This window comes from Hippichthys cyanospilos, chromosome 12 (genome assembly GCF_059441005.1).
Source record: "Hippichthys cyanospilos isolate Australia breed blue-spotted pipefish chromosome 12, RoL_Hcya_1.0, whole genome shotgun sequence".
Taxonomy (NCBI): domain Eukaryota; kingdom Metazoa; phylum Chordata; class Actinopteri; order Syngnathiformes; family Syngnathidae; genus Hippichthys; species Hippichthys cyanospilos.
In genome coordinates this window covers 16421528-16437657 of record NC_142380.1, presented here as the reverse complement: position 1 = coordinate 16437657, position 16130 = coordinate 16421528, and the positions used below count along the sequence as shown (strand labels likewise).

Sequence of the window (16130 nt, the reverse complement as noted above, 5' to 3'; positions counted from 1 at the left end):
AGGTCATTGATGTTTCAAAGTAGATTTTCTTCCATGTATAGTAGCAGCTGTCCCGGTTTCGTTCCCATTTTTGTTGTTTTATTTAAATATAAAATCCCAACTAGAGTAAAAAAAAATGTTTCTGTTGTTGACTTGGCCTACATCTGTCTTTCTACCTCATACTATAAATGTCATATCATCAGCAGAATTTGAAAAAAAGTTACACTCGATGAATTTGACAGAAGGCAAAGAAAGTAGAGTTATCTGTTGTTGATGAGGTGCATAAATAAAAAAGTGGAGAGAAATGAATAGCCAACTCAAGCAAAGAAAGTAGACTATTCATATTTTGATCCTTCTCAATATTGCATTTGTGCCATCTGCAACTGTAAATGCTAATTTTGAATCGGCTTTGTCATTGCCATTACAGTGACATAAGTGGTCATTTCAAGCCTTATCCAATTACGTGATCACTCACTGTCAATACCATGTTGTTTTTGTGTCTCTAATTAAAATCAAAGGTATGTATAGCAAAAAGTCCATATCTGCTGTACATGTATGTAGTTTTGATTAATGTTTTAATATGATATATTAAACAGTTGAATGCTTTAAGTGGAATAACAAAGCCAACCGCTGAAAGAGGGGAAGTAGATATTTTATTGAACTTGATGGAAATACTGTACTGTACTGTCTATTTCAACAAGGTAGTGATTGTCATTCTCATTTATACAACAGCTTTCATTGACAATTTGTTAATCTTGGAAATACAATCGCTGCAACTTCTGATAATCATACAAATGATAAGTTGGCCAACAAAATCCAGATCACAACTTTAGAAGTGAGTAATTCAAAATGTATGTATGATTTTGCATAAGCGTTGAAAAATTCAAGTTTGTACAGCTATGCAACAATATGATTTCCATAGATATTGCTTTTACAGATTTAAAAATGAAAGTACGGTATTTCTGGATGCTGCTTGGAACAAAACAAAAACAAAATCTCAATAACACACAACTGTCAAAAGAAGTGCATATTGTTCGACTGATGATGATGGGGTAAAATAATTTGTTTCATGATGAAAAGCACTCTTTTAATAAAATATAAGCATAAATTGGTGTTGTGACAGATTTCATCCATTGTGTTAAAAGCCAGATGGGGTGAAGTTTTGTTGGACTTTTTCTTCAGCATACTGGATTAATTGGCACACCCCTCTTGGGTTTATATGGTGTTGTCCTATTAACCATCTTGATGCAGTCTATGATTGGACAGACACTCAAGCAAAGAGTACATCCAGTACAGCTGTCAGTTACAAATGGAAGATGCGTCTCTGGATCGAAGGTTATAGCCTGCAGAGACAATAAGCAAAATGCATGCTATTGAGAGTCCATCCTTAATGTAATTTGTGAAAATAAACATGATAAAAGGAAATGTTCCTGCAGAGAAATTAAGACCTCTATTTTTGAGCCCATTGCAAATCCAGCACAAGCTGTGGTTTAATTGTGACATGAGTGAATTTGTCTTTCTGTTGATATTTCCGAAAGTCGTGTGCGGTTATTATTTGTGCTGTTGTGGGCGTGAACACAGCTGACTAGCTATTCCATTTCAAATCACACACGCCAGTGTGATCACAGATCACAGCTTTGAAGTGGGCACTTAGAAGGTGACTTCCAACCCCATTGTTTGTGTAAAGAGGATGATGATAGTAAGAATAAGAATACGGTATGTTATTGCATTTAAAAAAAAAAAAAACTGCTTTCTAGTTTCTACAATGATTCAGAACTTTTGTCATTTTTATGATGAGCACATCAATCATCCATCCATCCATTCTAGAGTCGCTTATCCTCACAAGGGTCGCAGGCTTTCTGGTGCCTATTCCAGCTGACTTTGGCCAGTAAGCAGGGGACACCCTCAACTGGTGCCAGCCAATTGCAGGGCACAAAGAGAAGAACACCCATTCACAAACCCAATCAGAGCTAAGGACAATTTAGTATGTCCAATACATGTGCCATGCATGTTCTCGAAAGGTGGGAGGAAGCCGGAGTGCCCAGAGAGAACCCACGTGGCCTCAGGGAGAAAATGCAAACTCCATACAGGAAGGCCGGCGCGAGGATGATTTAAACTCAGGTCTCTGAACTGTGAGGTGGACATGCTAACCACTGCTCAACCGAGCCGCAGCACATCAATCGCATCCACCAAAATCATTTTACAACCACGTGCCACAATTTTCGATGGCCAACTGTTGAGGATCACAGGTGAGCTGGAGCCTGTCCCAAGTGAGAGCTGAGGTACATCATGGATTGTCACCAGTCAATCACACTTACATTTACACCAGTGCGTTGTGAGCAAATCTCCAACTAACCCACTAAGCATATTTTTAAATGAGGGAAGAAAAGGAAGAAGCAAGCATAAAAACACACACACACACACACACACACACACGCACACACACACATTCACAATTCACAAGTACACTCCTTCTCAGCACACATTATACCTGATAGCCAGAATCATTGCACGTCATGTAACATTTCCCACAGTTGATACACATCTCCTCATCTATCAGAGCCTGAACCTGATAATTAAAACAAATGAAAAGTAATTAGACCAAAACTTTTATGAAAACAGTTTTAATTGTCCTTAAATGTAATACAATTCTTTTCATTGGGTATATGCTTTTATCTTTGTTTGACTCAAGTAAGTGATATATCAAATAATACCTGTTCCATGTTGTTAAGATCTTGATAGGCTCCGATATGGCGCAAAGCTCTTGCTATCACATCCTGCATGCATGACCCAAACAATAAACACAAATACAAAACAAAGCATTTATGTGGAGAGTCCATAAAGTTTTGTTTTTACATTTGCATACAACAATCCAGACAAGCGCTTGTATGCTGTATGAGTGAGTGTGTCACCTTGACAGCGGGAACTGTTTTTTTAGATGAGTTTATTTTGGTGACATTGGCTTCCATCACATCTGCAACACCGGCGTCCCTGAGCTGTTTCTTATACTGTGCAATGGCTTCAGTCCTTTTTTGAAGGTATGGCCCAAAACTCGGGAGACTCTACTTACACATAAACACATGCGCACACTAAAATATATACACACAGCATATACATATGTACATAACCATCGATATCATATTAATTTTTCTTATCAGTGAGATCTCAACATTTTGAAATTCTAACAGGAATGAGGTATCTTAAGCTGAATTCTCTTTTTAAATACACATTTTAGGTTCACAACATAAAGTCAGAAAGTATAACGTTAAACACCTAAAAAAAAATTGTAATGAAGAACTAATGCTCTTATATTAGTCATAGTGGGAAGACTAAATTTGAAAACGGATAAGAATAACTGAAGCACTTCTAAATGCTGTTTTATCAACTATTATCTATTCCTCTGTTATACATGCTTAAGTTCGACATTTGTATTGTTTTTATATTGGCTGAAGTGCTTCTATTTTAGTTAACACTTATGGCACAACTGTAATACCATGCTAATGTGTAAAGTAATTTACTTGTTACTAAGTCATTTATTTCATTATTAAAAATACAGGTTAAAAAAATGGCTATATAAAGCGGTTTGTTTTGTTTGTCCAGTTTATGGTCAGAGTTAGCCCTGCACAGCAGTGCATCTTGTACAAGCTACTGGCAATTTGCATACTGTCCTGAACTTATTTTTGAATTTTGAGTATCAATCAGCATTTTGTCTACACATTACACACACATGAATTGGGGTTTAGTGGCATAGTAAACACACCCACATTAATTTGTTGAGGGGAGGAGTCTACTTTCGTGCAAACCTTCAAAATTAGCCTATGCACTCTATTTTAGGGCAGACCATTACTTCACAATCGGTCTATTGATTACTAATGTAGTCGTATTACTATTACCAGACTTAATATAGTGTACCTGTCCAACCAGGTCTTCTAATCTAGGAATGGGTTTTCCCTTCTGGTGTCTCTCGGTTGGAGGAGATTGACCATCCCAGTCATTCATGTCAAGGCTCTTCAAATACAGCAAGGTCTTCAAACCTATGAATACACAAACTCACATGATGTATTCAAATCATAATAAACTTATAACCGAAGAGCAAATACAGAAATAAAGTTACTGGTACTTACCCACACAGTAGTCCTCAATCAAAGTGAAGTCTTGGTTCTGAACAGCACTGCACACCTGTGTATAAATATTTTGTCCTCAAACAAAAACATCCATAAATCCATTATGGATGATATTCAACTGAAATAGATATAAAATATCAAAAATATCAAAAATCACAGTAGCAGAAATCTTGTTTGTAGTGATCATGTCACCTGTAGCACTGAGGCACCAGCATGAAGAAACTGTAAACCCGTTTCAGCAGAGTCGATTCCTCCAGTGGCCAAAATTGGAAAACCAGGAAGTGCTCTGGCAATGGCTGACACAGCTCTGAGAGCGATTGGTCTGATGGCATTACCTGCACAAATGACAATACCAATACATTTATCTGTAATTCCAATATTATACTACGTAATTATGCTTTTCCATCTCTAACTCTAAAAGATTCCAAATTTAGTGTTTTGTTAAAAAAGATTAAAAATGAATTGTGTTATTATCACCCAGTGATGAATTACAGTAGGTTTGGATTACTGAATGATTTAGATCTGGAAATTGTTTTAAAAATCTATACTGGCAGCCTGAGTGAAATAAAATAGAATTTAATTTAATTTCACTAAATTAAAATAGAATTTACAAAATTTAGAATTGAAAAAAATTTTTTGCTCTTATAGTACAACTTCATAAATTCCACAAGGGTATTTGGAATTGCATTATTAAAAATATAAACAATTGTCGTGTTAAAAAAGTCATTAGCCAGTGAAACACGTGACCTGTTTGCTGATACCTGAAACTCCTCCATATGTGGTGCGTTTCCCAGCTCCCACACCTGGCCAGGGTGAACCATCCGCCTTCAGTCCCATCATACCTGAAACTGTGTTTGTAGCTGTAACTCCATCTGCGCCACCTGAAATAAGCAATTGTTGTAGACAGTACACACGTTTGATATTGATAGCATTTGACTTATGGAGAATAAGATGATGCAGCCATAGACAATATGAAAAACAAAGTGTGTACCTTCATAAGCAGCCGTGGCAATATCGACAATGTTGGTAACATTTGGTGTCAATTTGGCAAAGAATGGGATGGTAGAAACAGCTCGCACCCAACGACATATGTTACGCACCAGCACAGGGTCCTATGCGTAATTGTGAAGGAAATCATATATTAGGTTGTAATCATTATGTGCTTATTTCTTGTCTTGAATAGAGTGCATTGCTATCCATTTATGCAGTCATAGTTCATCTCGCTGCTGTCCTTAGATAAATCTGTTGACGCAGGAAAGTGTGAGCTGGAACCTTGGCCCAGCTGTTGAGCCGACTGGCTCTTTTTGTTATGTCTTGTAATGTGCAATGCTTTGCTGAATGAATAAAAACCAGGCAGGGACGCTTGAGCGGTGAATTAGTGCCGGCAACGCATGAGTTCGCTCGCCAAGCTTTTTCCCTGTGCCATGGCATAGAAAAGTCAATCTTGGCTGGTCTGAGTTACTCTTTTTGCTGCTCAGCAGCGAGGCTTGTCCTAGTCTTCTTTTAGAGATTTCTCTGACAGTAATATACACTATAAAGGATTAATCCTTCCAGAAACAGATTCTTTACTTAGTTATGAATGTGTATGTGTATGTGTGTGCAAGCGAGGGAGTGTAAGAGAGCGAGACACAGTCAGAGAGAGAGAGAGAGAGAGAGAGAGAGAGAGAGAGAGAGGGGATGAGATGAGGGTGAAAACGTGCAAGTACCTGACCACAGGCCAGTCCCATGCCTCTCTCTCCCATGCCGTGAGGACAAGACAGGTTCAACTCCAAAGCATCAGCACCTGATTTCTAAGGACATATTGCGTACATGTCAATTTTATCACCAAAACAATTCATCTGTAATTGTATAAGATTTGGGTTATCGTACCACAGCCATCTGAACTAGTTCTGTCCAGTCTTCCTGGTTGTAAGCACACATGATACTAGCGATTACAACCTGATTGACAGACAAAGGAAGTATGTTTTTCCAAACTGTATAGCAATTGAAAAGTAAAAACTGAGACACTATAAGTAGTAAGAGAAACTTGCATTTTTGGGAAAGTCTTTCTTAAGCTCAGCAACTGACTGACACCAATAAGCTGCTGTCTTTTCACTGATCAGTTCAATATTGAGGAATGATCCCTGACCTGGTCCATAGACATGACCAGAGGTAGTACCACGTACAATACGTGGCGAAACATTAGTAACCAAGTCCTGCGGAGCAGAGGAACATTATCTGGCAATTAATGACATCATCAACACTGCAACAGCTTTCCTTGTAATACATGCAGAATTCATGATTGTGAAGCAAGTGTGCCTTTACCTTATCTAATCCAAATGTTTTGGTCAACGCAAAACCCCATCCTTGTTCAAAAGCTCTTCGTATCATGGCTGCGCTGGTGGTGGGAGGGGCAGAGGCCAAGCCGAATGGGTTGGGAAAATTTATTCCGCAAACATCGACACTGATGTCCACCTGATCAATAGCACTGTAGAACAGTGGCATCTTTGGGACCGTATCCACTTTGTGGCCATAAAGGGACTGTGGAATGGAAACACACACATACATATATATATATATATATATATATATATATATATATATATATATATATATATATATATATATATATATATATATATATATATATATATATATATACAGTATACTGAGAGAAAGACAGAGAGAGAGAGAGAGAGAGAAAAAAGAGAGAGAGAATATACTGTATATATGCACAATACTATGCTACCTGTATGTATTTATGAATATGCCATGAGGCCTGTTTGCCATCATTCACTGATTCCACTGTGGTGTTGGCCAGTCCAGCAATATCTCCTCCTGCAAACACCCAAGGTTCACTGGTTTGCATGGTTTCTGCATTGACCTCTGGAGTACCCCAACGGCTCATCTTGACTGGAGACATAGCCTCACTCACTGCACATTGAAAAAACATACCACAGACAAACAAATATAAGATAATACAAGGAAAAAAAAAGACTTTTTTCTTTACTTCACTTCCCCTTTGAAATTGCATTTTTTTTTTGTCAAGCATCATTAAGAAGTGTACGGGCCTATATGTGGCTGCTCAGTAGCGCAAAAAATTGTTGGCCCTTTCATTGTTATTGTTGTGTGAGAATTTGATTACCTGCTGGTTCGCTAAGCATAGACCCAAAAGCACTAATGATGTAATCCGCTTTCAAGCGCACAACTTGGTCCTCATCTTCCAACCAATGTCCATCCTCGGTCTGCTCAGTGCGACAAAACTGCAATCCGGCGACGCGCCCGTTCTTCATGATGACCTCTCGGGGAGATAGGAAAGGGAGGAACTCACACTGCTCCTCCTTAGCCAACTCCATCTGAGCAAAAACAGGCATGAATTTCTCTGTCTTCCTTCTACGTCCTTTCCTCAGAGCACATACCTCCTCAGGAACAGCCCTAATGTTGGTGAACCCCTTCCTGAAGCAGACAAACACTTTCCTGGCTCCACAGCGGAGGGCAGAGGTTGCACAGTCAAAGGCAGTGTCGCCAGCACCCAGGACAATCACCACTCCTCGTAACTCAGGGAGGGAAGAACGACACTTGCACATCCCTGGAGCGACAAAAACAGGAACTTTTGACACTATTGGGCCGAGTGAGTGTGTATACATGAGCACAATACAAAACCTTTCTTGCTTGCCGTGGCCACCATGGGCAGAAAATCTTTAGAGGTGAAGAAGCCTTGATCCATGGATAAACCTTGAAAGATTGTTGCTCTGTTGGCCTGAGGAAGACCTAAAATTACACCAAAATCCCAAATTACATTGGTATTAACTCTTATCCAAGAAGCATTAAAAAGGCCCATTGTGGTTCTGTAACACTGTTACTAAGCTAGTGCTCATATTGACTATTTGAAACAATGCTTATTGCAGCAATGGAACAGTAGGCCTACATACATTACAGTGCTTGTCCATACAACATGCATCATTAGTATAAAAGGATTCAATTCAATTCCAATTGATTTGGGGCAAAATGTGGGGCACATCTGGACTGGTTGTCAGTCTGTCTCAAGACATACAGGTATAGACAAACAAGGCTTTAGATTAATGTTCAAACCTCTGGATAATCGAGTCTTTTGGGATTTTTTTTTAGAATGTAGCAGGAAGCTGGTCCACAATGCATTAACCCTTATCAAATGAACAAACTTTAAACTCCATAAAATAATTGTATTTGTAATAAATACAAATAGTACGCTATTTAAAACATGTCATTCTTAATTCATTCACTGCCAGCTGTAAAAATGAATCTTGGACGTCTATAGCCGTCAATGGCAGTGAATGAGTTAAATGTTCTTCCTCAAAATGATAGATTACTGCAAATTATTAACCTTTATTTTTTCATATATGCCACGACCTTTAGTATAGCAAGAATAATTAACTCTTTCACAGCCAGCCCAGTAAAAATCGTTCACGCCTATGGCTGTCGATGCCAGTGAATGAGTTAAAATCACGATAGCACCCAGAACAGTTTTCTCTCAATAGACATAATTTTAGCCTTTTCTTTGGTTTATTCAAGTTATTAAATATCACTCCATGCTTCATTTAAAAAAAAAAAAAAAACGGACTTAAAGCAACACAATTTACTATATAGAGGAATTTATTGAGGTTCAGGTTGCCTGGCTTTTTAAAGCAACTCACCAATTCCAATGAAGATTGCCTTGAATCCATCTTCTTTCAGAGAAGTCAAAGTCATTCCATTCATACCAAGACCCTTCTCACACACCACCTAATATAGATCACAAAGCAACACTTCTTTACAAATCAAAGTTGAATTAAGAAAAATGTGTGGAGGAAAAATCCAACACATTCTAAAAAACAGTTGGGTTAAAAAATAACCCAGTAATGGGTAAAGAGAGGACAGATCCAAATTTCAGAGTTGTTTTATACAAAACAACACAAATTCCGAGGTTGCTGTATACAAAATGACCCATACTTGGGGTGGTTTTGTGCAAAAAAAATTCCGAGAGTTGTGTCAAATTGACCCAAACGTTGGGTCAGTCCTTTTTCGACACATAATTGGGTTATTTTCAACCCAACTATCTTTAGCATGTACAAATAATAATAAACTGTATTACTAGGGTTTATACTCTCTAGCGTGTGTACAACAATTGGACGTTTTTTTTGTTTTGTTTTGTTTTTTTCACTGTTTGCAGAGCTCACCCTGACTCCCAGGTCCTTCATCAAGTCTATTTCAAACTGGACAACCTCATAAGGAAGACGGAATTGGGGAATTTCTGCTGTGCTGCACAAAAAAAAAAAAGGTAAGTCTTTTCCATCATGTTGTTGATCAATTTCCTTTAATCTGGGCAAAAGCATAAGGTAAGGTTATTTTCCTGCTTTGTTTTAACAAACATGTCTCACTCCTGTGAAAATATGAAAAGTAGCTAAAAGACACATGAATACATTAATGACAAAAACCTTTACAAGTAAGAGTCAGTTATTCACTGAGACATTGCTTTTATCCAATATTTCAGATATCTTCAGATATGCTGTCTCAATAAATATTTTGAGAGCAATACAACTCAAAACAACCTCTTTGGCTCAATAGCTTTATACAACAGAATATCAATATTTGATGAATGATGATACCTTAGCCCTCCAGTGTATTTCTGTTTCTCAAAAATGGTAATGTTATCATATCCGAGTCGGCCAAGAAAAGAGGCACAGCTAACAGAAGCAGGGCCACAGCCAATAAGAGCAATGGGTGCATGATATGACTGTGGCATTTCATCAGGCGGTGGTAGCTCGGGATTTCGGATCTGAGGGATGCCCATCTTACTAAACACCTGTGAAGACACACATACATCACATTCCACGGTTGTGTCCAACCATTTTCTATGCCGCTTATCCTCACTAGGCGGACGGATTGCCTCAAAAACATCCTTGAAATTCTCAAATCACAATGGTAAACAAAGAACACCTATTTTTTGAGTCATGGGAAAAACGGTTTCAACAAATTAGTGAAGGCTAAACTTAAGTAAACTAAACTAGAATTAAAAAGACAACAATTATTGTATTATGTTTTGGGCATTTAAGTACATTTCTCTTCCTGGAAAATCAGAATCAGAAAATTCTCACTAAGGAAAAATCCATAATTCAGAGAATTCATTCAGTCATGGCAAGTTACGTTCCAAAAAAAGGCAGCAAAATACTGCCCATAGTACGGAAACAGCCTCTAATTCATTTTTTAAATCATTAAAATATGTCTTGAATTGCAGATTAATACTGTACTTAAATTCACATTTTGAAGAAATGTTTATGGAATTATTAGGTTAAAAAAAGATGTTAATAAATACTAGTACAGTACTAGTACAGAATACTAGTACAGATGCACCGCAAGTTACTAACGAGTTAAATTAAAGACCGATATTCATTAGCTGAATCCCCTCGTGAGTTGTTCGTATGTGTATATTAATGAAATGACAATGTCTGAATACACGGGTTAATACGCGACAAAATGAAGTGGAGTGATGCTGGGTGAAAGGTATCTATAACGTATGTTTTAGGTTGTAAATTAACTTGACAGGGAAGGTAAGATTCAGAATAATAACGAGTCAATCATTTACTCTGCATCCCCAGGCGGGATCCTGCACAACTATCTTCTCTTCTCTTTCCGTACATCATGTGACTCCTTCATCTAGATTCTCCACAGTATGGGTGCCTCATTAGCAGGGGTGCGCATATTTTTTCTGTGGGTTACTCACATGAGTACCAGGACATAGTATTTGGTATGTACCGTACCCTTATTTCATTAAAAACGGGCGATTAGCTTTTGCTATCAATTAGCTTGTTTATTAACCATAAGTTGCGCTACGTTCACATGCTCTTTTCATATTTATCAAATAAAGGATGACTGAAAATTTTCGACCTTGTGTCAATTACACTGGTTTTATCTGCTCGCTGATAACATGACTGGTAAATCTTGCACCGCATTTAGGTATGCTTCAAGCCATGGCACATCTTGTAGCCACTTTTCAGGAGAAAAAAAATGTTCAGCTCAGGCTCCGTCACAGCTATCCATTTTCAAGAGTTGATACATTGAATGTTTTTGAGACCATTTGAATTTTAAGTTGTTTCCAAACATTTGACTGGTACAATATTATTAGCATCCATGGCTTTCATTCTTCTTCTTCTTCTTCTTATTATTAATATTATTTTTGCCTACAATTGTGTGTTTGTTGTACCTCAGTAGCAAACTGTTGCAACCCTCCAATGTTAATGGGACCTTCCTCTGAAGCATACAGGTTGCAGCCCCCAACACACAGCTCTGATGTGGGACAGACCATTCCACAGGTCAAACCGAGAGGGTTGTCAGACAGAATGGCCCGTGCTGCACCATAGTAGTTCTGAGACGTAAAAAGACATAAATAGGAACAGGGAAAACCTTCCTTCATGGTTATCAGAAGCTCATTTTTTTAATTTATGTTTTATAACGTGCCTAAACGATGCAATCATTTCCTAGCGAGTAAACTTACAAAATCAGCAATTCATCAGAAATGTATTTTCCCTTATATTTAAGATGGCATCAATAGTGTAAGCATATTCTGACTGACGTTCTATTTTCTTAACCAATGCAAGTCAAGCATAAGGTGTGGTCTACTCTAAATGTATGCAGAGGCTGGCTAGACCATGTTTTGCTATTTTTACAGACGCACACAGATTGTTGCAATTAAAAATGGATGTTTTGCGCTGTTGTGGGCATGAACAAAAACCATTTGATTTGCCTCCAATCAGAATGGTATTGATCCCTTAAAATCTATGAGAGTGTGTCACCCTACACAACCAGCCCCATAATGGATTCACAGCCCAGGAGTGTGATTTAAAAAAAAAATCATTGAAATAATAACAGTAATGTGTCCCACACATTTATTTCTACAGCACTTCAGGGATGCCATATTTATTAATTTAATTTGATGCCACCCACCACACGTCTGTGTCACACAGAATTTGTCTCTGTGTCATTGAGTTCTGACCAAATCACCAAAATGGACAATTAGACAGTTGAAAATAATATAGACAATATGTGCAAATAAATTCCAGCAGATGTAAAGTCTAGAACTCTTTCAGCCTCTGATTTGTCAGTTGCGCCGGACATGCCCTCCGTGCACCAGAATGCCACACACTGCTGAGCTTTGATTGTGTGCAGTACCTTATTAGAGATGCTTGTAATAAATGACTTGATGTCCAAGTTAGTAGGACAGCTCTTCTGACAGGGAGCATCCACACATTTGAGACACCTGATCACAGAATTGTACATTGTTGACAGTCAGGTGGTGCTATTCATATTGTACAGTCCGCCATATTGAAATCCTGAATTAGTCAAATATGTTTTCAATGCAGCAATCACAATATTAGATAAAATACAAATATAGCTGGCACTGTTAAATGTCATGTTTGTTAACATGATAGGATTTATTTTCTTCTCACCTCAGAGCTTCTCGAAGAGCTCCACGCTCACTCAAGGTTGTGTGTTTTATATCATCAAAGTTGTTCTCTAACTTCACACAGGACTGGAAAAAAAAAGGATCAAATTAATTAGGATAAATTACAGAAGCCTGTCACATGTTTTTTTCTTTTTATTCATTGGTGAATCAGCATTGTGTAAAGTCAAGCAGAGAAAGACATACATCACAGCCTCTGTCAGGATTACGCTTCCAGTGTTTCTTTTCTTTCTTCTTATTTGTGGTGGACATGATCTGAGCGTGAGTCTTGACCCTTGGATTCAGAGACAAGATGCTCTAAAAAGTACATGTCAATCAGTTATCAAAAGGAAACAATCATTCAGCTCAGCTCATAGAGAAACTCTCTTAACTCATTCAGGCAACTTCTCGAGTGCCAGTATAATTTGCATTTTCACTCATCTTTCAAGTCCGACAGAATATTGTGTGCTCTGTCTATGTAAACATGGGTGGCATCATATGAAAGATTGACTTCCATTCTTTACTTGGAAGTACAAGTATGTAATAAAAGTGCAGTATGTATGGCAACAATGTCATTCAATGGTCACAGTTATCACTACAGTGCTCGATTGGTTTAATATTAAGTATTAGTCAAGTGTGTTGGCTACCCTCCATTTTAAAAAAAAATATTTGATGAGAATATTATTTATTACTTTTATTACTGTTTTAAAAGATGAGAATTTTTGTTCGGTGTACTAAAAGAGTTAATGAGACATTTGTTGGTCAAATACACAAAGGCTTGTAAAATGTAGCATTTTATTGATGCTTTGTATTTTTAACTAACACACCTGTTATCTGTTTTTAATGGAAAAACACTGAAATTATGGAACATTCTGAGAAGTTTGCTTATTTGAATGGTAGGGGTCATATAGATAAGATACTGAAGACCTGTCAGGTCATTGCACTGAGGTTTTGTGACCAGGTGAAAGTATACACAAAAGAAAAAAAAACAGTCAGGAATTCTATACCATAATAAAATGCTGTATTTACTCGAAAGGAAAAGAGCCATGCCGGGTGTGATTGTGGATTCAGTTGAAAAAAAATGCACTCATTTAATATCATATTGGGGTTTCAATTTGGGTTCAGGGACTTTCTATCGTTTGATTATTGTGCAATTGTGCAGTTGTATTATTGGTATCATTTACTGTACATTCTGCTTGAATTTTGCAGGGGTCACTGATTTTTTTTTTTTAAACTTTAGCTTGTTAAGCAACACAATAATCTTGCGAAGCAACTATATAAAATGTATATATGTTAAGGCTTTCAGTTGAAGGTGGTAAGGCAAATAGCTGAGCTGTTTTTAGTGTTTGGGTTTGGTGAGCTGTAGCAGCTCACTCCCATCTCCACATTCATTAACCAAACCAAAAGCAATCTGTAGTAAACTGACCATACTTGAGGACCATTCATGTTATATGTTTGCAAATCGGACTTTGAAATTGACATTAAGCAAAGAGTGAAGGACAACATTTTTGTTCTTGAAACCGATTGATCTTTATTCTCTACAGTATTATCAAGACAATTTCTGTCACTATTCTAACTTTCAATTCATTTATTTATTGTCGTGTCTTTGCGCATCTAGAAACATACAATAACCTACTATTTCAACAGCTACACTTGTGACAATGACCACTCTAACTCCACCCTGTTCCTTTTATTTTTAAATGGCACTGTAGGCCTTGTCAAAAGTTATTTCATGTATGCGCAAAAAACATTTGTTATATTTTGACAAATACTTGAGAATTATAAGAATGTTTTTTGAAGAGACTTTAATCATATGTAGGTTGGACAACTGTAGCATTATAATATATATATATATATATATATATATATATATATATATATATATATATATATATATATATATATATATATATATATATATATATATATATATATATATATATATATATATACAGTATACTGAGAGAAAGAGAGAGCGGGAGAGAGAGTGAAAAAGAGAGAGAGAGAGAGAAAGAGAGAGAGAATATACTGTATATATGCACAATACTATGCTACCTGTATGTATTTATGAATATGCCATATATGCATATATATGCCATCCATCCATTTTCTCAATCACTTGTCGTAGTTTGATCAAATAAAATACTGGCACAAAGAAATAGTCCATTGTGAAAGGCATTGACACAGGGTCAGATGAGGTTGTATGTCAAAGGCGCATGTTCACAGTCACCTATGGTCAATGCATAACTTAACAACTGTTTTCATAATACAGTAGCTAGTGTGATGTGTTGTGCTTACACCATTTCATGTTTTTACAGTGACAGTGATCGCATACAACACAGTGCTCATCCTAACCGACGTCATACTTGTGCACTCAAAGTATTACAACTTGAGTTGGACTAAAAGAGCATGCAGGTCTACAGTCTTTTAATTTTTTTTTTTTTACAGCATTCTTTAAGATTTACATGAGTTATATAACTACAAACAAAATTTAATTCTCGAGACAAACCTTGCAAATATTGAAAATCTGTCATGAAGGAAAACTCATATTAGGGGCAGTTACTTTTCCATAACATATTTTATCCATATCCATGCAGAACTGTTAAATGCTCACAGAAATTGTTGACTATGAATAATGAAGGTCCACACTGTAATAGGCTGAGCACAAAATTTTCCTTTTTTTTTTTTTAATCCACAAAAGAGTGTTTGTTCCACTCTTGTCCTTAGATGTGTTGTTACATTGTATCAGGCTGTTGATGTTTATTTTCCAAAAGACAACAGACAGAAAACACAAAAAGTTACCTCAATATCCGGAAGATCTTTACTTAGCATGATGCCGTGTTTCTCTGTTAGCAGCACCAAAGATTTTCTGTAGTTCCAAGCTGCTCTTGAAGATTCTGTAAATTGGAGCGCTCCCTAAACCTTATCAGGGTCCTGTTACACAAGAGTCATTAGATGCCTTTTCTCTACTAAAGTTGGCAATTTGGACTACTGGGTGGAGCTTATTGGACTCTCCAAGGCACAAAGTTTAACATTGCTGACCAGTGGTCATATTCAAATGTGCATTGCACCAACACTCATGATGGATTAAACAATAACCGGTTCCAAACTCCACCTCCACTGAGATGTTTATTTTACGCTGTATTTGACTCACTCTTTAACATTAAAACAACCATTTTAAATAGAAGTGACAGTGGTTATACCTCTTGCTTTTGGTTGCCTTATATTACTGTGCACATTGAGATTAAACAGTCTCCCAAAAACTATGTGGAAATTAATGGTCTGATGAAACCAAGATTACTCTTTTAATGATAATTCCCAATGGATCAACACATAATGTCAACAAAACACTGTACCTATTGCAAAACATGGGCAATCATGGTGGAGGAAATTATGAAGAGTTTGAAATAGCGCTTAGCACAAAAACATCTGGAATGTATTTTCCATTTTCAGAAGCACTTAACGCAAATGTGCTCACTCCAACTCAACATGAGTTACAGTTATTCATTCTGAACACAGCCAGATCCCAGTGATAAAAGGAAAGTGCAGATTTGCTCAACCAGATTATTTCAGTCCTTTATTTTTGTGTCCCC

The 16130-nt window shown here is 37.1% G+C and overlaps 1 protein-coding gene across 1 annotated transcript; it reads right to left on the bottom strand.

The window, feature by feature from the left end:
• Positions 1 to 615: 615 nt before the first annotated feature.
• On the bottom strand, positions 616 to 15558 carry dpydb (dihydropyrimidine dehydrogenase b). Its single transcript, XM_088430248.1, has 25 exons — positions 15340 to 15558; positions 12745 to 12855; positions 12545 to 12627; positions 12267 to 12354; positions 11302 to 11463; positions 9707 to 9903; positions 9278 to 9359; positions 8756 to 8843; positions 7746 to 7853; positions 7502 to 7671; positions 7228 to 7438; positions 6832 to 7016; positions 6408 to 6623; positions 6134 to 6298; positions 5973 to 6041; positions 5810 to 5893; positions 5095 to 5215; positions 4865 to 4984; positions 4296 to 4438; positions 4104 to 4158; positions 3892 to 4013; positions 2892 to 3041; positions 2694 to 2756; positions 2471 to 2548; positions 616 to 1322 (listed from the first exon to the last, which is right to left on the bottom strand). The coding sequence occupies exons 1-25, from the start codon at positions 15367 to 15369 to the stop codon at positions 1158 to 1160; spliced, it is 3066 nt and encodes a 1021-aa protein (XP_088286374.1). The 5' UTR covers positions 15370 to 15558; the 3' UTR covers positions 616 to 1157.
• Between the last annotated feature and the right edge of the window lie 572 nt (positions 15559 to 16130).